Below are 27,924 nucleotides of genomic sequence, written 5' to 3'. Positions count from 1 at the left end.
AAATTTCCCTCAAAAAAAAAAAAGAACAAATCCATTCTCGCACAAGGTGATCCTTTAATAAGTAATTCAGTTCATGTCACTTACATGCTAAGCTCCTCAGTGGTTTCCTGTGACATTTAAAATTTAAACCTCCTCTTAACCAGGGCCTATAAGACCCTATGTGATGCAGCCCCTACTTATTTTTTCAACTTACTTCACCCCTCCTTGCATTGCTCCCACCATATCGGGCTTCACTCTGTTCCATGAACTTGCCAAGTTCTCTCTTCGAGGCCTTCGCTCTGATAGTCCCTCTGCTTGGGATGCTTTTTGTCCTCATCGTTATGTGATTAGCTCTGTCTTGTAATTCAAAGCTCACTGTACATATCATTTCCTCAGAGAGGTTCTGTCTAAAGCAGCCCTCCTCACCTCTACAAAGTTACTTTGTGGTAAATTTATTACCCTATTTTTATTTCCTCAGTAGCACCTGTCTCCTTCAAATTATATTCTTTATTTGTTTACTGTCTCCAGCATGTAAGCTCCCTGAGGGCAGGTAAGGAGCCTGTCTTTCCTGTCACTTCTATTTCCCCAGGATCTACAACAGTTTTCGACATACTGAAGGGACTCAAGAAACATTTGTTACATAAAAGGATGGAGCAATTGCATTATTACCTGTATTTGTATTTAGGTGATAGTGACAGATGCCAACAGAAGCTGACTCGTAAATGTACATTTTGTAAGTGTGCATTTTGTTGGCATCGTTCTGAGTTTCATTTGGAAGTGAATCACCCAAATTAGAAAGCTTTGCTCTTATTAACGCACAATAAACTCTTCTAGTCTTATATGGCGTCCCTTTAACAATAAGTAGCTAATTTCTTATTTGATAATTCTTTATCCTTAAATTTTTTAACGTTTATTTATTTTTAAGAGAAAGAGAGAGACAGAGTGCAAGCAGGGGAGGGGCAGAGAGAGAGGGAGACACAGAATGTGAAGCAGGCTCCAGGCTCTGAGCTGTCAGCACAGAGCCCGATGAGGGGCTCAAACTCACAAACTGTGAGATCATGACCTGAGCCGAGGTTGGAGGCTTTACTGACTGAGCACCCTGGCGTCCCTGTTTGATAATTCTTATATGAAATTCATTTAAAAAGTAGTACTTTTCCTTTTATATAATTAAAAAGCTATGTAATAAAGTAATACTGTTTTTCTTTTTTTGAGGGAGTGAGAGTGAACATGAGCAGGGGAAGGGGAGAGGGAGAGAGAGAATCTTAAGTTCTATTTTTTAAAAAATGCTTATTTTGAGAAAGAGAGAGAGAGAGAGAGAGAAAGTGAGCATGCATGCGTCGGGGGGAGGGGCAGAGAGACTCCCAAGTAGGCTCTGCACTGTCAGCATGGAGCCCAATGAAGGGCTTGATCCCAGGAACCAGGAGATCACGGCCTGAGCGGAAATCAAGGGTCAGTTGCTTAACCAAATGAGCCACCCAGGTGCCAGAGTTATACTGTTTTTCAAAAAGCCTCTAAAATAGGTGAATAGCTTTAGGCTGGTTTTCATTCTTTTCCACTTAGCTGACAGTTCTAAATCTTGATGCCAAGGTCCTTAAGCATCTGATTTGAATGAATGTACGGTTTGAATTTAGGGCCAGATATTCTGCCCTTCTGCCTTGAACCCACAAACCGCGAGATCATGACCTGAGCTGAAGTCAGACACTTAACCGACTGAGCCACCCAGGCGCCCCTGGATGAGCTTTGTTTTCATGAAAACTAACAAACCATTGGATCCAAATGCCAATTAATTGCTTCCTTCAGTTAATACCCCCAAAGCAAGCCATCCTTTCCTGACCCGTTTACTGCCACATTTGGTGAAGTCCAGTCCCCGCCAAAAATAGTAACAACCTGCTCTGGATGGCAATCAAGCAGCAAATCTATTTTTGGCTTTAATGTTTGAAACTCCAAATGTGAAATGCCAAGGCACTGAGCATTACATGTGTAAGTAAACTCATCTGATACTGAAGAACGGAATACAAGTATCTGGGATACCCTAAAACACCTGCTTCTTTATTCCAAAAGAAATAATGTTTCAGGCTTAGCAGGTGAATTTATAGCTAACCTTGACGCACGTAAAACCTAAAGGCATCTCAGAACTAAAACGACAGGGGAAGGAGGAGTGGGAGAGTATAATCTTAACTGTAGTCTCATACATCACTCTGTGTTTCCTATTTTCTTAGTGTTTATGGTCTTTATTATTAATATCTTGGTGATCTTACCTGTCTCTGAGTGTGCTGGGGCCCAGATAAGGGTACACATTTTCCTTAAGCTTTCCTTTGATGAGCTGGTCCAGGGTCTCATGTAGGAAAGGCTGATGTTGAGTATACACATTTTCTACTCCCTAAGACAGGGAAAGATGATCTTCTATCATTTTTGGGAAACATACAATATAACAGTTAATGATACTCATCAGAAAAGGACATGCATTCACTAGGGATTTCATGGGATAGATTCAAATAGGAATTTTAGAAGACTGTTATGGTTAAATCATCAAAAAAATTCTTTTCACCAATTAGAAATGTTCCAATGTCACAAAAATGCTGTAATTTAAACCTAGCTATTCTAAAAAGAATTTTTTTTTTTTAAATATTTTTATTTATTTCTAGGAGAGACAGAAAGAGAGACAGCGTGAGCAGGGGAGGGTCAGAGAGAGAGGGAGTCACAGACTGAAACAGGCTCCAGGCTCCGAGCTGGCAGTCAGCACAGAGCCCGACGCGGGGCTCGAACCCACGAACCGCGAGATCATGACCTGAGCGAAAGTCGGGTGCTTAACCAACTAAGCCACCCAGGCGCCCCTATAAAAAGAATTTTTAAAAAGGAATTGCTTAAGTCCTTTATCATCTCTTCGGTGATTTCTCATCCTTTTGTGAAAACGTTGGATGACAGGTAGAGCAAATAAAAGGAAAAGATCGTGTAGAAAAGGAGTCTGGAAACACTCAGGAAAATGGAAACATTCCAGGAAACATAAGAAAGGCTTGCAGATTAAAACTAATTTGTTACCATTTTAAGAAAATAGTGTTTTTAAAAGATCTACAACTGTTTGCTTCATCTTTAATTTCCTTCAACAAAAAACTACCAAACAAAGTTTGAATTATAAACTAATGGAGTAGAATGGCCGTGCCTAACAGAACCGGCTGCCTTTTCACTCCTGGGTATTTCCCAGGAAGACTCCGTTACTCCCAGCTTGGCTGGTTGGTCCATGCTGATGCTGCTCCAATGATGCTGCAGAAAGTACTTGCAGAAAAGGCTTTCAGGAGGATGTCTGCTTTAATTTCATTACCCTGACATCGTACTAAGTCAGCGGCAATCCGGAAGTTGCTTTGAAGGTGGTATTTATTCCCTCTTAGCTCTCTTAGCTGTAGGGATGTCAGCTCCTTCTCATTTGGAAAAGCCCAGAACATGCCGTACCTTCAGTCCTTTGAGGAACTGTTTGGTAATAGCCACGGCGTCTTTGGGGCTGAAGAGGTCGCTTCCTCTGACCCGCTTACCGCCATATTCAACAACCGCAGACACAAGCTACCAGGAAAAGAAAGAGAAGCCGTCTCTTATTGCTTGGGAAAGAGGAAACTCATTGCATAAGAAAATACCTTTATTAAGGAAATGAGAGGGGAGGACAGGATTATACATTATTGTTAAGTAAAAACAGTGTCATTTTCATCTGTCAGAGGTAAGAAGCTGCTACTTGTTGGGCGGTTGACAAACAGACCTGCTTACCTTTCGGTACTTCTCGGACACACCTTTGTTCCTGAGGTCCATCACCAGGCCTGGCAGGCTGTTGCTGCTGTGTCGCTCATAATGCAGAGCATAGAGCATCACCAGGCGGGCGGCGTCAAACTCCGTCACTTTGGGGTTCTGCAGGAGCCTCTTTACATTCTGGAAAGAGAGAGAGCCGACGCTGATCTCCCATTCACTTGCGAGAGGTGTAGTATCTTAGATCTAATAACTACTGAAGGGCAGGGATAGATCTGAGGTTATGACTAAGATGACCACCATGGCCATGGATAGGTCATAGCTTGAGCCACTGTTTCAACTACAGAAAATGAAATGCTTTTGCCGAAGATAAGATGTAAATAAGGAACAAATTCCCACTGTAATTGCTTTAGGACAACAGTGAATTGATCGATGGATGGTTCCTCCTTTCTTTCCTTTGAGGAGTTAGGTCTATGGTCTCAGGCAGGAAAGGTTGCCGTTTCCCTGCTGAAACAAGAACACCTATTTCTGCCATTTCAGTCAATCTGGCACACAAAAGAACTGACCTGTTGACTTGCAAAACTATTGGCTGGTGTTAGTGATTGACCAACGAAATGGAGCCAAGTAGGGGGACTTGGCTTCATCTCTGAGAAGCATCAGATGAACGCTATGCCTCAACATGGCTTTCAGAGTCAGAGTATGTAAAGCATGGACTCTCTAAACAGAACACTTAGGATCTGAGGAGGACAGGTCCTGACAGCAAGGGGGTGGGGGGACACAGTCATTTAGGTTTTGCCAATCCTTACATTAAGGGACTTCCCTATAGTATCTACTTATGTTTATTATGCAGCAGAACAAATTAATCCAAGCCAATAAATACTCTGTGATCTCCCTCGAAGCATACGGCACGACGCCAGGATCTGGAGGGGATACAGAGATGACTTAGACCCAATTTCTGTCCTCAGTGAGTTCAGACAAGGAGGTGGAGGGGAATGAAACATGTACAGCCTTGTCTGCTACAGAGCATTTTCTTGAACGCACCTTAACTCTATGAGATCATTGAATATGGGAATAGTGTTAGTTTGACACAGAAGGCATATTGCTTTATGGGTAGTTTTTTGAGCATTTTAATATTAAGGGAATAGGGGCAAGCTTCCTCTTTAAAGACACTATGTTAAGAAAAATGTATGCAGGGGCGCCTGGGTGGCTTAGTCGGTTAAGTGTCCGACTTTCGCTTAGGTCATGATCTCGCGGTTCGTGGGTTCGAGCCCCGCGTCGGGCTCTGTGCTGACTGCCAGCTCAGAGCCTGGAGCCTGTTTCAGAGTCTGTGACTCCCTCTCTCTCTGACCCTCCCCTGCTCACGCTGTCTCTCTCTCTCTCTCTCTCCTAGAAATAAATAAAAATTAAAAAAAAAAAAATGTATGCAGGGGCACCTGGGGGGCTCAGTCGGTTAAGCATCAGACTTTGGCTCAGGTCATGATCTCCGGTTCGTGGGTTCGAGGCTCGCATCGGGCTCTGTGCTGACAGCTCCGAGCCTGGAGCCTGTTTCAGATTCTGTGTCTCCCTCTCTCTCTGCTCCTCCCTTGCTTGCACTCTGTCTCTGTCTCAAAAATAAATAAAACATTTAAAAAAATGAAAAAAATGGAAAAAGAAAAAAGTATGTAAATCCTACACAAGTGTTTTCTGCAAGAAGTAGCTGGTTTTATAGCTTTAAGAACTGTGTACACTTCACTGAGTTAAGCTATCTGGGGAAAGGGCAAGTGCAAATGAGAAGAATACTAAGACATTTCTCTGAGTTAGCAAACAAAACAACAGCCTCAAACTGACAGATAGCCTCATATTGTAATTTTAATTTTGGTGAGACTAGTTTGTTTGAGAAGCAAAAGTTTTGGTACCTTACATCTTGAAGACTAAATCATGAGCCGCAGAAGTAAGGAAAGCTACAAAGGATGGGCTGAGTGTACTAGGTGCAAATGCCTATGTAGATTTAATTGGGCTAATGTTTTTATTAGGATTATTATTATTTTTATTAGGGCTTTGATTACAAAGTTATACAGATGTTTTTTAGTTATGTAGATTTTAAGTGACCTGCTTATAACCCTATTTTCCCAGAACACTTGGTTATTTTATTTTTTTTAAGTTTATTTTTGAGAGAGAGAGAAACACGAGTAGGGGAGGAACAGCATGAGAGGAGGGGAGAGGGAACCCGAAGCAGGTTCTGTGCTGTCAATACAGAGCCCGATGTGGGACTCGATCACATGAACTGTGAGATTATGACCTGAACCGAAATCAAGAGCTGGACACTTAACTGACTGACTGAGCCGCTCAGGTGCCCCAACTTGTTTATTTTTAGTACATGATTTTGCAGAATGGGAGGTTTTTCAGAAAAACATATGGGAGGTTTTTGTGTTATAATACAGAAACATATGCAAAAAACAAAACAAGAAACAAAAACTGAGAATCCGTGCAATGGGGGGAAGGGGACACCAAGTGAAAAAAAAACACATCTGGTTGCTGAGAAATCAAGAAAGACTTCACGAAGGAGGTGCCATTTGCCAAAGGCCCTAAAGAACCAGTAAGCGCTGGAATTAGTCTGAGATCAAAGAGGAAACGCTCTTAACGGGAATGAGGAAATCAGAAAAAGAAATGGGTTGGGTCAAGAGCCTGGCAAGAGCCTTAGCGGGCACTGGATGCTGAGGACACAGCAACATCCAAATGGAACTTTACAACTTATGAGGTGCTTTCACATACCTTGTCTTTTTAATACTTCACAACAACCAGGTCTAGTGTTTCAGAACTCTTCTGTTCACACCAAAGAGGGACCATGATGACGTGGGGAAGCTCCCCAGGTGTCTCAGGTAGAGAGTTCTCTGGGTGGGATTCCTATTGTTGCTTTTCTGTGTGAAGATCTCACTATCATCATCTTCAAGGGATCAAAAGGGAAGAGATGTCTCTTCTATAGATTTAAACCCTGCAGTCCTAAGAATTTCCTTACTTTTTTTTCTTCTTCTGTGGTACCCTTTCGGGAGCTATCACCGAATACAGACGACTTAGAATATCTGTTCAAATCTGCCACTAGTTTTTGCCCTACTATGAAGAAATTTCAGAGTACAAATTACTATCAGGTAAGAATGGCCAATTTCATATGCCTCTCAATCAACTTAGCATAAGCTTAACACACCCATCGGGGATCCCTGTTGTCACCTGTCTCGAAGGCTAATGTTTTACTCGGTGCCCTTGCAGTCACTCTCTTTTGACCTTAAATCTACTCAATTTCTAGACTTTTCAGCAAACCTGAGATACTCAAGTAACTATAAAACCACAAAACAGGTATGAGGACAGAGAGCCGCCATCAGCCTGTACCCTTCCCACTTGCTCCCCTACTAGTGACTTTTACTTGCATCTTGACTGACTCTTGGCTCTTTTCCATTAAAGGACCCACTTCTGTTCCCTGAGATCTGGTGCCGGCATTTAGAGTCCCTGGTGAGACTCTTGGTTCTCCCTTGAGGACGTGGCCCAGAACCTGATCCAAGAGGACTTGGAGGAGACTACTTTGCTTACTTTTGAGGCCTTAGGATTCAAACCATGACTCAGATCAGTTTTTCAGCTAGACTCATCTACTTCCTCATGAGAAGAAACCTGTAGGTACAAGCTCGCTCTTCTCTCTCAGCTACGTAAGTCCTTGAAGAAGCAGGGCCTCTCTGCCTGCCTGGATCCCATGTTACCCTTCGACTTAATTCTGAACTATTTCACTCATGGCCACCTGACTCATCAACTTGACTGACAGTGGCATACGTTATCCTGAGATCCCACGGTACTAACCAGAAAGGAGAAAACATTCTGAGAGGCTTTTAATTCCGTAGAAGGTTATCTGCTACGTGGTGGTATTTGTATGTTGGAAATACGACTGAATTACAGAATGAACTTCTGGTTTCTCTTTTCTTATTAAATTTTCCCTAAGTCTTGAGACTTTCAAGAGAGAAAAGGATGTATCACATAATACTAGTGGCTGAGTAAAGAGAGAAACAGAAAACCACTGTCCTCTTTTTTTTTTAATGTTTTTTTTTTTTAATTTCTAGGAGAGAGAGAGAGAGACAGCGTGAGCAGGGGAGGGTCAGAGAGAGAGGGAATCACAGACTCCGAAATAGGCTCCAGGCTCTGAGCTGGCAGTCAGCACAGAGCCTGATGCGGGGCTCGAACCCACGAACCGCGAGATCATGACCTAAACGAAAGTCGGACGCTTAACCGACTAAGCCACCCAGGCACCCCAAAAAAACCACTGTCCTCTTAAGACAGGATTCAAAGACAGAATTTACGGAGTTCTAACATTCATACGGGCCTAATGAAGGAATAGGAAAAGAAAAGCAAAACCACTACTTCTGAGGGTCAAGTTTCAAAGAGTAGCTAATGTTCACTCAAAAAAATCAATTAGAAAATAACTGTTCTTTTCTGATATTTAAAGATCCTTCCACTGTTTTGGAACTACTTTTCCATTTTCTCCTACCAAAACTATGATGAAGTAACACAACAAGAAAAAATTTTTTATAATGACATAGCTACATGCTAAACCACTGTACAAATCACAGGTGGAGTCCGCAACTAAAAATAGTCCTTAATTTCTGCTTTAATTTAACCTAAAGGGTAGGAACTCTACCTTGTTATCTCTTTTTTACCTTAAATCTACTCAACTTCTGTACTTTTAAGCAAATCTGAGATACTCTAGTAACTATAAAACCACAAAACTGTAGTAAAATTGTCAATGAATAGCATTATAAGCCAGCAGATTAGAACAGCAAGATGAAACTGGTGAAAGCCTTCAACATGCTGAGAGGATTAAAAACAAAAACAAAAAACAACCAAGTCTAGTCTAACAGTTTGAGAGAACAGTGCTGTGGGACTGTAAAGAGCTTATCTAGGAAAAATGATAGAAAGTAGGCAGGACCCCATTCCTGACTACTGACTAGTAAATACATCGGAGTCCATATTCTTTTTCTTAACATCTAGTCAACATAAAATTTAGCTTTTGCTGGTCAACATTGTTTCTGAAACGGTGGTTAAATGCTGGTCTAGAGAAAAAATGGTCACTTTTATTCTTAATTGGGGAAAGTAAAATTGTCACCTCAAGGTGTCCCAAACAATTTTCTTATGATTTTAATGAGAAGCAGAAAAACCCTTCTGCAATCAGGAGGGATGTGAGGTGATGAGCAGACTACAAAACATGTCCTGGATGCCACAAAGAGAATAGAATGTATCATCAGACAATAATATGGATGATTATGACAGTTACTACTTACTTATTAAGTGTTGTAAGCACCAGGTACAATATTAAGTGCTTTATATGTACCAGCTCACTGAATGCTCACAAAAATAAGGTAAGTGCTGTGATTTTCCTCCCAGTTTACAGACAAAAAGACTAAGGCTTAGAATGGTTATCATTTTCAAACCCAAGCCATCAAAGCCCCAAGCTCTTAGCCACTACCCTATTGTGCTTCAAACAGAACTGTCCTCTTCATATTTCTTTTCTTTTTTTTTTTTAATGTTTTATTTATTTCTAGGAGAGAGAGAGAGACAGCGTGAGCAGGGGAGGGTCAGAGAGAGAGGGAGTCACAGACTGAAACAGGCTCTAGGCTCCGAGCTGGCAGTCAGCACAGGGCCCGACGCGGGGCTCGAACCCACGAACCGCGAGATCATGACCTAAGCGAAAGTCGGACGCTTAACCGACTAAGCCACCCAGGCGCCCCTGTCCTCTTCATATTTCTAACAAGCATTTACTGAGTCTTTCTATCAATAACAGGATGATTTGAGATCTTTTACCCAAGGTCAGGAAAGAAGGGTATAAAATAGACTAGTTCCCCCTTCGGAATGAAAAGCTATGATATGACACACAGGGTGGGTGGGGGTCTGCTTACTTTCTGAAGATGTTTCTCTTCATGGCATGAAAATAAATCTTCCTCACTATTCAAATGAGTCTTTTCTGAGGCTCTGGATATGTTTCATTACTTTGCAGTTCAGTTCCAGTGAAAATTCTTCTAACTCAAATTTTTGTTAGCCTGTAGGATAACTAGTTAGAAGTGGCAGCAATTTACTGATTAATTTTTAGCAATATGTGAATTTTTTCCCCTTCACTATGATATAGTTACTATTCAATAAAGCAAACCCCATTTCTAACTCAAAACCCTCAATTCATTGCTTCATGGTGTATTATCATCTAAGGTCAAGGCAAGGAATGCTATAACCCATCTAGGGGGCAGGCCCTGGCATTTACTCATTATCAGACAAAAGCTCCCTTCATAGACTATTTAAATCATGTAGCCAAAGGAATCCTTTATGGTGGAGGAGTCCAAATCAATTGCGCACTGTAAAACCCTAACAACATGGGCAAGAAAACCTTCAAAGGATAACTTTTTAAAATATAAAGTGGATCGCAAATGGAATTCATATTTAAAGTATCTATTTTTGTCTCTTAAAGTGAACAAGAAGTAAGATTTCGGGCAAGGAATTACAGTAACCTTGTCCAGCTGCTTTCCATATGGTAGAGAGATACAAATAAAGATACTAAAACTGGCTAGTGATTAAGTTTGGTTCTATTGTTTCAAAGAGAAAAATAAAATGATAAAGAAACAGAAGGAAATTTATTTATTTATTAAATTATTTATTAATTTTTTTTTTTAATTTAAGAGAGAGAGAAAGAGAGAGCCAGCATGAGTGAGTTGGGGGGAGGGCCAGAGGGACAGAGAGAGGTTATGTAGGCTCCATGCTCAGCACAGAGCCCAACATGGGGCTTGATCCCACAACCCTGGGGTCATGACCCAAGATGAAGTCAAGAGTTGGACACTCCACCAACTGAGCCACCCAGGCGCCCCAAGAAACAGAAGGGAATTTAAATTTAATTACAGGAAAAAATTTTGTTTTTATTTAATGAGAGAAGAAAATTCATTTTATTGAGAAAAATAGAAAGCTTTCATCGGAATACTTCTGTTAGACCCACAAAACAACTGTGAGGTGTTATTAGTAGTACTGTTTAAAGTAGGTTGGCCAGGGGGCGCCTGGGTGGCCCAGTTGGTTAAAGATACAACTTCGACTCAGGTCATGATCTCACGGTTTGTGGGTTCAAGCCCCGCGTTGGGCTCTGTGCTGACAGCTAGATCAGAGCCTGGAGCCTACTTCAGATTCTGTGTCTCCCTCTCTCCCTGACCCTCCTCTGCTCGCTCGCTCTTTCTCTCTCTCTCTCTCTCTCTCTCTCTCAGAAATAAAATATTTAAAAAAATAATAATAAAGTAGGTTGGTCAGGTGAAGTAGACTGTGATAGATCTTTATGAAGGAATACTACTGAGTGGTTAAAAAGAAGGAGTGATTAGGTTCTGATTTGGAACAGTCTCTGAGATACGTGGTTAAGTGAAAAAGCAAACTGCAGAGCTACGTGCACAGTATGGTATGGTTTGAATTGAACACAGAGAGGGCTGCACTCACTCACACAGACTTACACATCGACACAATAGCCGTAAGGGCACACATGAGGCTAGTGACAGGCTCACTTTTTCCGATACACGTCTTGGTGAGCCAAGTACTTACACTATCTACTTAAGAATTAGAATTTAATACAATCTAAAAACTAATAAAACCAACCTTAAAGTTCTTTGAAAAGACTTAAGAACACAGATGAAATTCAAAGCGATGATGGAAGTGCTTTTCATAAATATAAAGCAAATAGCATCATTACGATTTTCAAAACGATGGTGCTTTCAGAGGACATCTTAATAAACACTAAAAAGTAACAACTAAAAAGCCCAGCAAAGACCCTGCTATACCCAGAGCAGCCGCAGGTGGACAGATTTGTTTGTTTTAGTTGTAACATATATTTAAAACATTTTGCTCAGAGGAGAAGCAACATTTACAGAGCGCCTGTCATATGTGAAGGATTTTACAGATCTCACCAAATCCTGGTAAGAATCTAAAAGTTTGAAATCTTTACCCCTGAGGCTTGGGAAAAATAAGTAATTTCCTCAAAACAAACAAACAAACAAACAAACAAACAAACACAAAAAACCTCTAGTACATAAACTCTAGAGTAAAAGCCAGGACTGTCTGGCTCCAAAGCCTGTGCTGTTTCCATTCTACCACGCTGGCTTTATTTTATAAAGCTGAATTGCAGCCGGGAAAGAGAGAGACCAAGTTATAGACTAGAAGCCCTATAAATAAGAAATTATGAGAGTGCCTTAGAAACGGCCACCTCCCAAAGGACTCTCATTCCCAGGTGACTTATTGCCAGTGACAGCACATTGTCATTTCTCAGGAGCCTTGGAATTACTGGATTTGTTCTGTCTTGGTATCCTTATATCCAATCTGTCGCTAAATTGTTGTTTTGTCCCTTTGAATTGTCTCCTGAATTTGCCCTTACTGTACATTTTTAGTACTCACTAGGAGTCTACCAGCCTAACTTCAGTTTTTTCACCTCTAAAGCGGCCTTACTAGATTAAATTTCCTAAAATACTGCTTTCATCGTATCGACCTTCTGCATATGACCCCACAATGGATCTCTTTGCTTATCTCAGCAAGTGCAAATTCCTGTGACCAGCGTCTTCATAAATGGTTCCTGTTTACCGATTCAATGTTACCTCCTATTTCTTCCACACCCACTCTCACACGGTTTATTACTTTTTCATACTTCTGCATCTTTGCTTTTCTGTTAACCCTCAAAGAAAACCTCCTCCAGATTCCATTCATTCTTGATGGTCTATCTTAATGCCACCTTCTCTAAGGGACTTCTCTTAATGACTTCAAATCTTATTATAGTCAGCACCACAATTTTGCCTTAATTAAATATTACCTCGGAACACTAAGTGTTTCTCGCATTTTAGTTTTGTCCCTTCAACAGTGCTGCAAATTTCTTAAGGCCAGGGTCTGATTATGTCCCTTGCTCTGATAGCTCTCAACATTTTAAGATTGAAGCCCCATCTCCTTTCAGTGGCCATAATTGGGCCCGGCCTTTCTGGCTTATCCAAGACCACTCCCCGTCTCGTCCCCTGCACTAGCTACACTGAATTACTCTCTGTTCCCTGAACTTCCCCCCACATCTCCACGCCTGCATTCTCAATGCTAAGAGTCTCCCCTCTTCTCTCTGGCTGGTACACTTCTACTCTGTCTGGTGCACTCCGACTACTTGGCCAGACCTGATCTAATGTCTTCTTTCCGAAGCCTCATCCTTAGGGAAAACACCTGTCCTTCCTCCATATTTCCATATCCTTTTGTAAATACCTCTAGCATAACAGCGGTTCTCATATGGTAATTCCTGGTTTAAATCTCTTTCTTCCCTCATATGTGTGCGCTCTTTGAGGAAAAGTATAGTATCGGTTTCCTCTTCGTATCTGCAGATCCTTACAGCGCTATGTACATGTAGCGGGCATTCACATGTTTATGGAATGAAGAGGGGGTGTTCGATAATAAAAAACTTGGATAGTCACAAAGCCAGTAAGTGGCAAACGGCTAAAATCCAGATCTTCTGATTTCAGCCTAGTGCTCTTTCTAGCAGCCTGGGGTGCCCTTGTAAGTACTCATTAACTCAGTAGCCTGAACCCTCGGCGACTGCACATTATTCTTCTCCTGTGGCTCTTAACATGTATCTATCTTAACTCAAATTAACCTGTGCTCCTGTCTCAACTCCTTGTTACATAACCAATTCCACACTGGTGAGGAAGGGTTACGTGCCTTTGTATCTCTTGCTCTGCCTGGCACAGTGCCTCACACATAGCAGGTGCCCATCAAATTGGACTGAATAGATACCTGGAGAGCACTAGAATGGTCATTTTGACAGGCCAGTTCTTGCTCAACTTCTGACACTTCCAGCAGATTCCGCTCACTGACCAACCGTGACAGCTCTCCGACCACTGTCACGTGCTTTGATACAGTCCCAGACATCTTCTTAAACTGTGGGTAGTTCTCGACAAAGGCCTGCCATGGGAAAAACATCAAACAGGGTTTCTGTTAGTTCTTGACTGCGGACATACATGTACAAAGAAGGGAAAAAATAAGCAGGAATTGTTCTGCCCAGACTAAGGCATCTACCAATCACATGGTATTTTGTTTATGCTTAAAAAGAGAAGAACTGGTAAAGGTCAGTAGACTGACTCTTTAAATAGTCCAAATGTGACTGAAGAATGGACAGAAACACATGGCTTGTTATGAAGTTTTCACTACACTGTTTCCTAAAGAGAAACGGTACAGAAAATTATTTCAAACCAAACAAAATGAATCAAGGCAGAAATCAGACTGAGAATATTCCAGAAATGTTGCTTACACGAATAGTTCCAAAGTCTTGCATGTTAGTCATCCATGAACATGTTCAATTTACCTTCATGTCTGCTATTGATTCTAGTTTTTGCTGTTCTTTTGGTTTCTTCTTCTGAAAATCTTCCATGAGATTCTTTATATTGCTACCAATCTCAGCAAAGTTCAGGTACATATTCTGTGAAAACGGAAGTTGAAAATCCAGTTCTCACAATGAGTCTGACTTTCAGATCATTTAAAAGAAGTGAGAAAGCATCCCAAAGACGGAATTGAAAGGCAAGAAAATTCCATTCTAATGACCAAATCTGGAGAGTGGCCAGGACATGGGTGGTGAATGCCATTACTATTCTCACAAAGGGCTACAGAAGGGAAGGAAGTAAATAAATCGGGGTCTAACTATGAAAGTATAACAGTAAATATGTGATTTCTATGGAAAAAAACTGTTAAAGAGTCCGAATCCAAATCGTCCGCCTTCTCGTGAGATGCAGCTTATCTGCGGGATGCTTCTATCATCCTTCCACATGAAATTCCATATCTGTTTTCACTCGAACAAGTCAATAGTGGCCTTCTTACATAAAAACAATGAAGAACAATTTAAAAAAAGTTTTAACCACCTACGTTAGCATAGAATTCATCGTTTTCGGCAGACAGGACCACTTCTCGCAAATCTTTACTGATCCCCGGCACTCTGGAAAGGTCGATCCGATTGTTGTTTATGCCCAGTAGCTCATGGACCATGGCCTGGTAGGTCCACTAAATGAAGAATGAGGACAGAAAAATCGGTGACCGACAAAACATGGAAACAGCAAATGTTCAGGAAAACAAATAAAAACTGGTAATATTCTCAGCAACTAGGCCTCTGTACACAGAGGCTCTTTATTTAGTTCAAGTTTTATTAATACTTTGTGTTATACGAAGCGTTAAGACGCTGTAGTTGGTTAAACTAAAAGTCAACATGCTTTTAGATTTTATACGTTTGGAAGAAGGGCGGGGAGATTAATATTCCTGATGGAAAGAAAACGAATTAGATCTATCATTAGCTCTGCTTTTTGCCTGTGAATTAAGGGTATATTTTTGGATTCACAGATAGGGCTATATTGGTACTGCAGTTACGAGCTGTACCATTTCCTGTGCGCTTCTGTGGTTTTCTGCAGCCTGAGAAGTGTGTTCTTGCAGATCTGAGTGGTGCTATATTTATCCTGGGAACACTAATATTATCAGAAAAAAACCGTGTAAGTTGATCAAAACACACATATGCAGAAGCTTGCCTCTGTATCCATTTGATTTCATATTTTTCCTGCCTATGAAGTGTGAAGGAGGATTGGTCTCCATTCTTAGAAAATGTGAACTTACCTGGCAAAAAGTGGAAAGGAGAAACTACAAATTTTGCCTTCTCACCATTTATGGACAATGGGTTGCTTTAGTCCTAGGTCCTTTAGACAAGCCTTAAGTATTTTCCAGCAAATTATCCTCTAACTCTAGAATCTAAATGCTAGGAAGATATATACACTTTTACTTTATCTTAAGCAATACAGACTTATTATGGAAGAACTTAAGAGGTTATAAAAGAAGGTGCTTCATTTCCAAAAACATTTGCCAAATGAATCCTTAAAAAAACAAAAAGCAAGTTTCAATTGGGGCACGTAAACTAAGTACAACAAAATGTTGTACGCAGACAGCATGCTTCTACCATTAGCACTCACTCTATAATTAAAATTATCAGCTGGGCCACCTGGGTGGCTCAGTTGGTTAAGCGTCCGACTTCGGTTCAGGTCATGATCTCATGGTTCATGGGTTCGAGCCTGTGCTATCAGTGTAGAGTCTGCTTCAGGTCTTCTGTCTCCCTCTCTCTCTGCCCCTCCCCTGCTCGCGTGTTCTCTCTCTCAAAAATAAACATTTTAAAACAATTATCAGTTTACTTCTCTCCCCACTGCATCATGAGCTCTTTGAGAACAGAGACTTTTAACTCCAATCCTTAACACAACATCTGGAACATGATTGGTCTTCGTTTGTTGAATGAATGGTTGTTTTTCTTTGGGAAACAGAATTATAGGCAATCATTTTTCTTTCTACTTTTTTATATTATCAAAATGTCTTTAGCAAACATATATCACTTTGTGTTTTAGGACCATAAGGCTAACCTAGCATAGAGAAGTTGCACTCCACAGTCAAAGATTTCTCCTGACACGATTATAAGCTGGGAAGACACTGAAACATAGACTACGCCTTTCCCTATGAATTCAAAGTCACTACTAATAAAGCCTCTGCTTTGTATAAGGTACAGTTCTTCTACTTGCAGAAGAACAAACACAGGTAAGACACAGTCTGCCTTGAAGGGATGTGAGAAAACAATCAGAGGTACAGCATGGTAAGTGCAGCACAAAACACAGAGTTCTGTAGTAATTTTAAGGAAAAAAGAACATGTCTGACTACAATGATAAAACACTTCAAGGAGACGTTTTGAGTGGTTTTAAAGGAGAAGAATGTTGATAGGTGAAGATAGGGAGAGAAGGTATTCCAAACATTCCAGAGTTTAGACAGAGGTCCCAACATGAATAAAATAATGGCTGGAAACCACATGGCACACCTGCGGAGTACTAAGCTGTAGGCTAACGATGGCCCTATATCATTAAGGCTCTTAGATGCCAAGTTCAGGAGTCTGTATATAAGCCAGTAGGCAAATGGGAACCAACGAAGACTTTTAAGTCTGGAGCAAAAAGATCAGAACTGTGCTTTAGGAGAAGTAAGTTCAGGGGTGTCTGGGTGGCTCAGTTGGTCAAGCATCCGATTCCTGATTTCGGCTCAGGTCACGATCTCAAGGGTTTTGTGGGTTCGAGCCCCATGTCGGACTCCGTGCTGGCAGTGTGGAGCCTGCTTGGGATTCTCTCCCTTCCTCTCTCTCTCTGCCCTTTCCCCACTCATGCTCTCTCTCACTCTCAAAATATAAATAAATATATAAAGTAATTTAACAACATTGTGTCTGTGGACTATATTAGAGTGGGAAGAAATTAAAAGTGGGGACTTGAGGCCTTTCTGTTTCAGTCGTCTTGGAGCCTGTGGAGGCCTGCTGGGAACAGGACTTCTACAATGACAAATATGCCTGGAAGGCTGTGGTCCAAGGCCATTTCTGCCAGCTACTGTAAGCAGGGTCTCCAGAACCAAAGGGAGGGAGCACACAGCTCTTGAAACCAAAGGCGCTGATGCTCAGGATGAAAGGGAATTCTATCTAGGCCAGAGATGAGCTCATGTGTACAGAGGAAAGAAGGCCACAGCGACTCCTGGTGGCGAAACGAACACAACCAGAGGAGTCTGGGGAAAGGGAGCTCCTAGTCCAGGAGATAGCGGCCTGGTCCATGCCAGTTCCGAAGCAACTGTGCCCTCAAGGACTTAAACTTACTGAAAGGTAAATCAAAGTATAGATCTGTTCTCATATGATAAAAGAAAATAAGTGCGGAATCAAGTCGATGAGTATTTCAGTAATCTTGTAACACATCAGGGTGTACACCAAGGTAATGGCAGTAAGAATGCAAACTTGCAGACAGACGGTGGAAAAGTAGAATCTACAGAAGCTAGAAGTGGCTTTGATTAGGGGTGGAGGTGGTGGCACAGAGGGACAGGAAGGACGAAGCTGAAGAAAGAACCGAAGACGACTGTGAATGGAAGAACAGGGATACCTGAGCAGTAGGAAGTACAAGGCAAAAAAAAAAAAAAAGAAAAGCTGAAGATACGGAGGTGAACACGTGGATGACACCGTACATTTCCACATGGGCATTTTTGATGAATGCCCCTTGGACTCGTACTGCTACAAGGCTAGTAAAGGTTTCCCACCTGGTTTAGCAATGGGGTGATGGCATCGTCGCAACGATCTAAAATAAGCAGCAACGGGGGAACCTCAGTCCGCCGGAATTCAAACAGTTCATATTCCTTAGTTATTACTTGCTGTGGACGAGAGAGAAAGACGGTTTGGTCAGCCAATGAGTTGCAGACAGAGATGATGTAACCAGAAAATTCATATGTAAAATATGCATTTAACAATAGCTCTTTGCGTCTTCAGAGACCTTCCAGATAAGGACTCAAAAGTCTGACATCGGGTAGCATCCTGTTTAAGAGGTGAGGATTTAAAACTCTATTTGACAAATGGCTTAACTGGATCAAAATAGGTTGAATGGCTTGCAAATGTTTTTTGAGTTGAGCCTAAGAATCTCAGCTCTAATTTGTTGCTTTTGGTTTTTTATTACAAGTATCTGCCTCTTTGCCAGTAAAACCTCACTGCTTACAGATAAACTATTCCTATGGTTTCTGAAATCTGATAAGGAAATGAATGGGCTTTGGAACCGGGGATAGAAAAAGCTGTACCTTAACACATTCTGCAAGTCTCTTTGCTGCCTCTGACGCAAGCTGATACCGAATCATGGGACATTTCTTCAGAGATAAAAGGAGAGCCGTCAGTCCTTGCGTTGTTCTGGATAGCTGGGCTGGATCCCAGTTCCGACCCTTTGTGTTAAAAATGTATATTCAGAGAAAACATTTGCATTTTTTTCTTACAAGTCCAATCACCTTGCTGAATCAACTCCCACGTGATAAACTTATTTTTTTATCCTTTTCGTTCCATACCTGGCAGCAACCCAAAATATTGAGGGAAAACAAATGTGGATTCACGGCAATGTAATCACCATAGAATTCCTGCAAATGAAGCACGAGATCAGTCAGTCATTTCATAAATTCCAACTGTACCATCAAGTTATATTTTCATATGTGACATAACACTATGTGATACAATCAAATTTGAGCAAATGCAGGTGTAAAAGATTTAAAAAACGGATTAATTAATAATTGAGTCATGATAGTCAATGTGGGGGAATACAAAAATTATAATACAGTAGCAATAATAATAAATCTTTCAAGAAACAAAAAACAAAGCCATAGAGGTATATATATTACGTTTCTGGAGACCTCTGTGCACACGTATCCATGAGTAAAAATAAGACACTGCTACAGGTTATACAATGTCACAGACAGATGAAGAACTTTGCTGTTCAGTGTATTCTTTTTTTTTTTTTAATCGAGTATTTTCTCACAAGGCAGAATATGATTTAAAATAAGTCATTCTTTTTTATTCATTTATCGCCTAGCACATCTTTCTGAAAATCCAAAATTCGTTTATTTGCTGCCCTAGGTCTTCACTTAGGTGATAAATGTATTCAAACATCTCTGATAAACGTGTTCAAGAACACTCAAGTGTTTAAGAAGCAAAAGGTAACATGGTACGTTCTAGTGCGATGTATTCTATGCCATGCAGAATATTTAGAAGTTTCTAAGTTTTCAATTGATGACAAAAGTATGCTTTTTACCTCCCAGAGCAAGATAATCATAAACAGACCTTTAACAAACCTCATGCACCTCCTTTACTGTCTATTCTTTCCCAATCAGACATAGCCCTGTAGACGAACATTCTTACAATGTGGTTCATAAAACAAGCAGAAGATATATCTGACTCTGTCCCCAACCCTATGAAACCCTCCTGACCCGTTCAGTAGGGATCCAATACCAACCAGTCCAATCTCCCTATTCCCACTGATTCCTTTAAGTTTGTTTCCACTCAGTTTGATACCTCTTACAAACTTTCTAAATATGAGAACAGGTTGATGCAATGCACATTTAGTGGGTCTGATCAACAGGGTCCCTTGAGACAGCACTCTTCTTATTTTAGAGGCAAATCTTTAAAAAGGGTCACTCTGAGCGATGTGTTAGAGGACCCGTGTGTACCTGAACTTCAGCCACAACTTCCTGTTCATCAGCTTCAGCCAATGACTTCACATCACTCTTGCTGATCACATTACTGAAATCTGAAACAGACATATGAGTTGCAGTTGATTCAAAGGAGATCACCTTTGCTGCAATTAGAAATAAATAGGCTTGACAGTTAATAAATGACTAAGTGAAGTCTGGATACATTGTGGTATATGTCAAAGTTAAACACCTTCAAATGGAAATGGGTAGCACAAATATGTTTGAATTCATAAATCCATAATACTACTAAAAAAAAAAAAAAAGACCACTATGTAGGCTTTGGAGGATACCCGCGAAGCAAGTCATTATACTGAAAATACAAAATAAAGGGAAAGAAGTACACTTTAATTCTCTCATACACAAACTGTACCACCAGATAACCAAATAGAAGATGAGGGGAAATTTCTCTTTATGGAAATATTCCAGCTAAAAAAACAAAGAAGGAATGATGACAACAGAATCAAAATATCATCATTTTTGTCAGCCATTGATGAATCAACAACAGACCCAGGCACTGAGCACCAACTGCTGCTAATTATCACAATAAGAGACAATCGATGAAAGCACACACCACCGACTATGAAATATTCTTGGCAAAAAGAAATAAAATCTAAATCTAATTAAGTCTCTATATCCAAGTACCAATTTACAAAACTAGAGGATAGAGGAATATTTTAAACTGCAAAGAATTTGTTAAACTACTCCATGGGGACACAATCAACAAGATGCAGTCTGTGAGAAACTTAAACAGAACAATGGAGTTTCTTCAATAAATAAATTGTACAAGGTGGGGGGGGTGGTTAAGAGAGAAAGAAAGAGAGAGGGAGGGAGGGAGAGGGAGAACACCTATAGAAGATTAAAGAAACTTAAACAACATATCAGCCAATAGCAATGTGTAGACCTTACTACGATCCTAATTCAAATGGAAAAATGGGGAAAAAAAAATCCAAAACAAAACCATATGAGAATTTGAAATCTGAACACTGAATATTTGAAAATAGGAGTTATTTGTCATTATTTGGCTATAACAACAGTATTTATAAAAATGAGGCCTTATCTTTTAAAGATGCATCCTGAAATATTTAGGGATGAACACACACGATGTCTTAGATCTCCTTCAAAGTAACACCGGTGGGGGGCGGAGGAAGTGGCAGCAGCATTGCGAAAACAAGACAGGCCGTGGCAAAGTGATTTTTGAAACTGGGTGATGGGTACCGTGGAATTTATTATACTATTGTCTGCTTCTGTATACATTTGAAAACTTCCATCATAGAAATAGTTTTGATTAAAATAAAGGAATGAGCTACTGATACACACCACCACCTGGGTGAATCGCTAAGGAATGCTGAGTGAAAAAAGCCAATCCCAAAGAGTTAAATGCTGTGTAATTCCATTTATAGAACATTCTTGACATGACAAAACTACAGAAATAGAAAACAGATTAGTGGTTGCCAGGGGTTACTGAGGGGGCTGGTGGGAGGGAAGTGGATCTGGCTATAAAAGGGCAATAGGAAGGATCCTTATGGAGATGGAAATACATACTTTTTCAATGTTTATTTATTTTGAGAGAGAGAGCATGAGCAGGGGAGGGGCAGAGAGACAGAGAGAGAGAGAGGGAGAGAGAGAATCCCAAGCAGGCTCCACGCTGTCAGCGCAGAGCCCAATGCAGGGCTCAAACGCGTGAACTGTGAGACCATGACCTGAGCCGAAGTCAAGAGCTGGATCCTTAACCTACCAAGCCATGCAGGTGCCCCAGAAATATTTTGTACCTTGACTGTATCAATGTTAATATCCTGGCTGTGGTATTGTACTATAGTTATATGAGATGCTACACTGGGTGAAATGGGTTTAAAAATAAATGGGATTTCTGTCTTATTTCTTACAACCATATGTGAATACAATTATCTCAGAAATGTTAAATTATAAAAGAAAACCTGTGACTATCAGCCAAAACAAACAAACAAAAAAAGCTAGGATGACAGAAACTAATAAAATTGCCAATTTTTACCCCTTGGGGTTGTTATAAGGGCTGATTCAGATAATATATGAGGAAGTTCTCTATAAAATACAGTCTCTGTGCTGACTGCCAGCTCAGAGCCTGGAGCCTGTTTCAGAGTCTGTATCTCCCTCTCTCTGTGACCCTCCCCTGCTCACGCTGTCTCTCTCTCTCTCTCTCCTAGAAATAAATAAAAATAGTAAAAAAAATAAAATAAAATAAAATAAAATAAAATACAGTCTTATCGGGGCACCTGGGTGGCTCAGTCAGTTAAGCATCCGAGTATGGCTCAGGTCATGTTCTCATGGATTGTGAGTTCAAGCCCCACATTGGGCTCCATGCTGACAGCTCACAGCCTGGAGCCTGCTTCAGATTCTGTGTCTCTCTCTTTCTCTGCCCCTCCCCCTTTCACACTCTGTCTCTCTCCTTCAAAAATAAACATTAAAAAAAATAAATAAAAATACAGTCTTATCACAAATGTTAATTTTTTTTATTTAAAAAAATTTTGTTTATTTTTGAGAGTCAGAGCGTGAGCAGGGGAGGGGCAGAGAAAGAGGGAGACAGAATCTAAAACAGGCTCCAGGCTCTGAGCTAGCTGTCAGCACAGAGCCCAACATGGGGCTTGAACCCATGAACCATGAGATCATGACCTGAGCCGAAGTCGGATGCTTAACCGACTGAGCCACCCAGGCACCTGACAAATGTTAATTTTTGGTATCATTTGCATATGGTATAGAAAGTATGTATATCTTAGAGTGTAATCTAAACCCTAAAATAGCCTTCAAGCAAGCTTCAAAATTTCTCAAATGTCCTACATACTGAGAGTTAAGTTTTGTCTTTGGTTTTGGAAATGGTACCAAATAAACTATACTTACTAATCCTATAAAGATCAATAATGACATCTAGAGGAGAAAGGATGTAACTTCCAAAGCAGAATGTATTACATAAAAAAAAAAAAAAGAAAAGAAAAAAGAAATTCATATAAAATGTATATTAGTCACAAACCTAGTTTATTTCCAGGACTCTACCTTCTCCCAAGCCCCCTCCCCCAAATTATGTACATAAGAGGCATCTACTGAATGACTTATTCTTTCAAGTATTACATAAAGGAGCAAAGAGAACTGGAATGTTCCCATCTGGTACGTAAAGTAAATCTCTGCTTTTCCAACAAACTCAAGTATATCCTCCCTCCAAGTAAATAAATCAGCCTCTGTGCCTCCGTTCATGAAAGTATAAAATAGGAAATAAGTGTACCCTTCCTTTAAAAAAAATTTTCTGGGGGGCAGAGATGGGATGTGAAATTTGGCTACTTATAACTTTTGACTTACAAAGAATCTTGAATGGCAAAGGAAAAGTTAAAAAATCATTTTTACCTAATCAATGATGAAAAAAGTCATGCTTAGCTTTCTAAAATAGAACTTTGAAAGGACATTAAAAAACTCAGACTCATAGAGTGATAGATTCAGTTAACTTGATGATATGCAGTGCCCAACAGAACAAAGTATCTAGGATATGGTTACATGACTGAATAGGTGAAATAAAATACTTACAAATAAAATATATACTGTATTTTGGTCTTCGGAGCTCTTGAATCAGATAATCCACATTCTCCTAGAAAGTAAGGAATAAACAAACAATATATGAGGAGAACTGCTTAAGTAAAAAATTTATTTATTTCAGTATTTAGTGAGAATCCACTGCGTGCTGAGGTCTAGGTTAAGTGTTTGTATATTGCAGGGATGAGGGCTGGTAGTAAAAAAGAGATGTATTAAATATTCAGGAATCATCCATAATATTAACTAGCTGCATTTCCTTGGCCAAATTAAGATTTTAAAATATTAAAAACACAGGGGCACCTGCATAGCTCAGTCGGTTAAGCATCCAACTTCAGCTCAGGTCACGATCTCACAGTTTGTGAGTTTGAGTCTTGCGTGGGGCTCTCTGCTCTCAGCACAGAGCCCACTTTGGATCCTCTGTCTCCCTCTCTCTCTGCCCCTCCCCTGCTTGCGTTCTCTCTTTCTCAAAAATAAATAAAACATGAAAAATATTAAAAATACAGATATTGAACTACAACATAAAATTGATAATTAACTCTACAAATTTGCCTCAGGCAGCTGGCCTATAAAGTATTCATCTGATCAAAATTCTTACACAGACTATCAAAATGTAGCTAATTCTTTAAAACCCACCATTCAAGAGAAAATATACTTAACTGTATTTGCTTTGGCTTTTAACTTATTGGGACGTAAGATTGTATGACGATAATGTCTGTGAAGTATTTGCACACAGCAGGCTAAACCCTTTCATATAACTACATTATTTAAAAATAAAATATGAAATCTAGAAGTAAACATAAGAATTCCAATTACATAAGATCATAATGCAGGTTATCCATTTCTGATTAGAAATTTAACTATTAACTTGTTAGTAGTTAAATTTCTATATGAATTTGGTCCCCAAACTAGACATGATATAAAATGCAGTTCTGAATGTTTAAAAAAAAAATCACACGTCTTTAAAGAGTTAAAAATAGTGTAAGCAATGCACATCACTTGTTAAATGAGAAAAGGGTTTTCTGAATTGTCATTTAGGTTAAAAATACATTAAAAATTAACTTTGTAATTTTAAGGAAAAATCGCTTTTAGTTTGAGAGAGTATATATATAGCTGTGAAAGAGATTTTTCTAATGAAAATCTTAGGAGATGGACTAGATGACCTCTAAGATCCCTTCCGGCACCAAAATTTCAAGAGCTACAAATGTGAAACAATGAGAAATGACTATAACAAAGTATTAATGTTATTCCTTCATTCAGGAACTCTTTACTGAGGTCCCCACCTGTAGCAGGCACGGGAGACATAGTAGTGTGAAAAAACATATACCACCTCTGTTCTCATGGAGCTTAAGGCTGGTAGGTAAGACAGATATTAATCACGCAAACTCTATAAAACTTCGACTATGACAAGCAATAGGGAGAAGCAGGTGCTGTAAGTGCTGTATAAATATTGGTGCTATAAGCCCCAAAGGGGGCTTTGGCGTGGTCGGCAAAATCAGGGAAGACTTTCTGGAGGAAGTGAATACATCCCAGGCAGAGAGAAGAGTCTGTTCAAAAGTCCTATGGCACGACAGAATAAAGTGAACTGAAAGATTAATGTGTCCAAGACCACGGGGGCGTGGTTTGAAATGAGGTTGTACAAAGGACAGGAACTAGACCATACAGAACCACAATTAAGGAGTTTTGTCTTTAGCATAAAAACAAGAAGTCATTCAAGGATTTCAAGTGGGGAGGACATGATCAGATTTGTATTTCAGAAAGTACATTATATACAAGCATGGTAAAATAGTGCATTGGAGTTGAAGAAGATGAATATAAAGAAAATATACAGGAGCACCTGGGTGGCTCAGTCGGTTAAGCGTCTGACTTCAGCTCACGTCATGATCTCACGGTTCGGGAGTTCGAGCCCTGTATTGGGCTCTGGGCTGACAGCTCAGAGCCTGGAGCCTCCTTCAGATTCTATGTCTCCCTCTCTGTCCCTCCCCTGCTCGCACCCTCTCTCTAACAATAAACATTAAAACAAAAGGGAAATATACTAAATAAGATTGAAATAGTACAGGATTTTTACAGGAGGACGCAAGCTAGATTTATAAAATGATGGATGTAAATGGACAGAAAGCTAAAGAACAAATGGAGAATTAGGGGAAGAGAACAAATAGAGAACAGGAACGAGCATGGGCTGATGAAAAGGCCTGGTTGGTTATAGTGGGTGAGCAGAGATTGGACACAGGAGGCTGTGTACATAAGGGCAGACCAAACCAGTTAAGGAGGGCTGTGAGGGCTGAGCTACTACATATTGATTTAATCACGGAAGTAAAAGTGAGCCACAATCATGTTTCTGTGCATAAACGTGAATAAAACGATAGAGATTCCGGATACTGGTGTAGGTATGTAAATGTACAAGATTAAGTGGCAACGGTGGTCAGGGTAATAGGTATGAAGGGCGCTCCAGGAATAAACCGATGTGGGTCTGTCAATTCTGGAGTTCGTGGCTTTGGAAGTAGCTGAGAACCTGCAAGCCACCTTGGAGGCAAAATGGGCTATAAGGAGTGAACGGAGATGTGGAAAGGAGAAAAGTCGAGGTTATAACTCTGATGAACCAGGCTAAATACGATGCCACAAATGATGGTAAGACAAATTTATTTTGCCTTCTTAATGCTTTCAGAGCATAGCGTTCTGTATGTGCCTGGGCAGATGACAGCTCGGTTTATGTTGTACCTTCGTAGGGCGAAGAAAACAAATTGCTTTCAGGTGCTTCATGATCTCTCGATTTTGAGAATCAATGCGTTCAAAAAGGTACACTTCCTTCTGAAGAATCTCCGATTGTGTGTATACCATACTCACTATGCCAGTCTGTGAAGAGAAAGAATGAACTAATATTATGCTAGTCAGAAGTAATACAAACAAGCAACACTGCCTAAGCCTTTAAAAATTATTTTTTTATTAACACTTGGCTGGATTACTAACACTTACTAACCTATGTATTAACACTTACTGAGCATCCGAAACATATAGGTAATGTACCAGAATGACGTTCTCTCGCAACACAATCCATACATTCCCAAAACAAAATTTTTCCCCAACCACCTTAGATTCTGTGATCAACAAAGAATAACCTGTCATCTCAGCTTGAGCACTCCTAGCTTTCTTTTCAAAAGACGACGCTGAGTGGAAATAAAAAGTCTTCCGAGCGCTCTGGCTCACATACTACTTCTTGCCAGAGACATTTACAAAAGATTCCTGAATCCCGTAAGTCGTTCCGGGTTACAAGAAGAAATCTCTGGCAGCAGTTCGGGCCATTGAGACTGGAAAGCTACTCGACAGGCTTTATTCCACCTTTCAGTTCCACGCAGGACTGACCCTCGTTTCAAAATCTTTCACTAAACACCAAATCCTACAGCGGAGTGGGAGTAGCAGGCGTGAGGGAGGCAGGGTACCCCACAGACACGGAGCGAAGCAAACTCACCGTCTCTTTATCCATGAGAAGTACTTTCATGCCCGGCCCGCTGTCCTCTATCATTTTGGAAACGTACTGCTTCACGGCAAAAACCACGTTCATGGTGGCGAAGTGACAGGTTAGCCCTGCAGCCCTGCCCGCCCCCTCTTTTCTGGCTAAATTTACCCCCGGCCTTTTGGCCGGGTCTCGGCGGTTTCCTGCCCGCCCGGCGTCGGCTTCCGGAAGTCCGGGCGACTGCGGTGCTGGGAGTTGTAGTTCCGCCGCGCGACGCGGGCAGCTGGGCCTCGGGGCTAAAAGGAAAGGTCCCACGGAGATCCCCGGGGGCTACAACGCTCGGCAGCGATTCGCCAACCCGCCGCCAGCCCGGAGGTGTCCGAGGCCTGGACTCGNAGCCTCTCTCGCTGGCTTGGGGAGAGGGTACCCCCCTCGCCGGGTGGAGGAACTTGGCGTGAGGCTGGTGTGGAGGCAAGAACAACAGAGTGTGGCCGCGGTCACTATTTGCCACTATTTGGCGGCGGGGAGGAGGGGGCAGTGAAGGCTTAAGGGAAGAGAGACAAAGTAGTGCTCGCGGCGGCCGATCGGGAAGGTGTTCGCTAAGGAAAGGACGAGAGTCATCCTCCCCGGGTCTTTAACGGGGCGAGGACAGTCCTGCAAAGTGAGGCCCGACCTGGTTTTCCGAAGAGGGAGGAGCACGTGAAATGGAATATTTGTTGAATGAACGACTGAAAGGAATGCTCTTGAGGGGTGTTTTGGGAAAAGCCTCAGATCCTCCTGAAGGGCCTGGGGCCGGGTGGGCCGCGGGGACTCGGGCAGCGAGCCAGCGACCCCGGGTTCGGCCGCCTGGGCCATTGGACTCTGCGGGCTCCTGCCGGAGCAGGGAGCGAGGGACCTGCGACACTGAAACTGCGGCCAGGAGCGTAGTTAACAGTCAGAAATGGGCAGGGGCCACTAGGCACTGGGGCTTCGGCAAAGTGGCGTGGGGACTTTAAGGGAAAACTCATTTTGATTTAAGAAACACAAAATCTTAGCAACAAAATGAACCTTAAAGCCATCAGCTTCTAAACGTCTGCAATTGTGTTTCTTTCCTGAAGGTCTTCCCTCCATCATACCAAAAAGGAGGGAAAATGTTAGTTTTC

General features: G+C 41.1%; 1 protein-coding gene across 1 annotated transcript in view; it reads right to left on the bottom strand.

The window, feature by feature from the left end:
- Positions 1-27,021, bottom strand: part of VPS45 (vacuolar protein sorting 45 homolog) — a 61,392-nt gene extending 34,371 nt beyond the window's left edge. The window contains exons 1-13 of the mRNA XM_077772541.1: positions 26,798-27,021; positions 26,050-26,184; positions 23,329-23,389; positions 19,759-19,838; positions 18,607-18,675; positions 18,349-18,486; positions 17,821-17,931; positions 14,611-14,745; positions 14,057-14,170; positions 13,489-13,656; positions 3,733-3,891; positions 3,427-3,534; positions 2,238-2,359 (exon numbers count right to left, since the gene is read on the bottom strand). Coding sequence (XP_077628667.1) covers positions 2,238-2,359; positions 3,427-3,534; positions 3,733-3,891; positions 13,489-13,656; positions 14,057-14,170; positions 14,611-14,745; positions 17,821-17,931; positions 18,349-18,486; positions 18,607-18,675; positions 19,759-19,838; positions 23,329-23,389; positions 26,050-26,184; positions 26,798-26,890 — 1,493 coding nt within the window. The 5' untranslated portion in view covers positions 26,891-27,021. The remainder of the gene's footprint in view (positions 1-2,237; positions 2,360-3,426; positions 3,535-3,732; positions 3,892-13,488; positions 13,657-14,056; positions 14,171-14,610; positions 14,746-17,820; positions 17,932-18,348; positions 18,487-18,606; positions 18,676-19,758; positions 19,839-23,328; positions 23,390-26,049; positions 26,185-26,797) is intronic.
- Positions 27,022-27,924: the final 903 nt, after the last annotated feature.

This window comes from Crocuta crocuta, unplaced genomic scaffold (assembly GCF_008692635.1).
Source record: "Crocuta crocuta isolate KB4526 unplaced genomic scaffold, BGI_CrCroc_1.0 scaffold415, whole genome shotgun sequence".
Lineage (NCBI taxonomy): Eukaryota > Metazoa > Chordata > Mammalia > Carnivora > Hyaenidae > Crocuta > Crocuta crocuta.
Note: the sequence above shows the minus strand (reverse complement) of the source record. Positions and strands in the feature narration are given on the sequence as shown.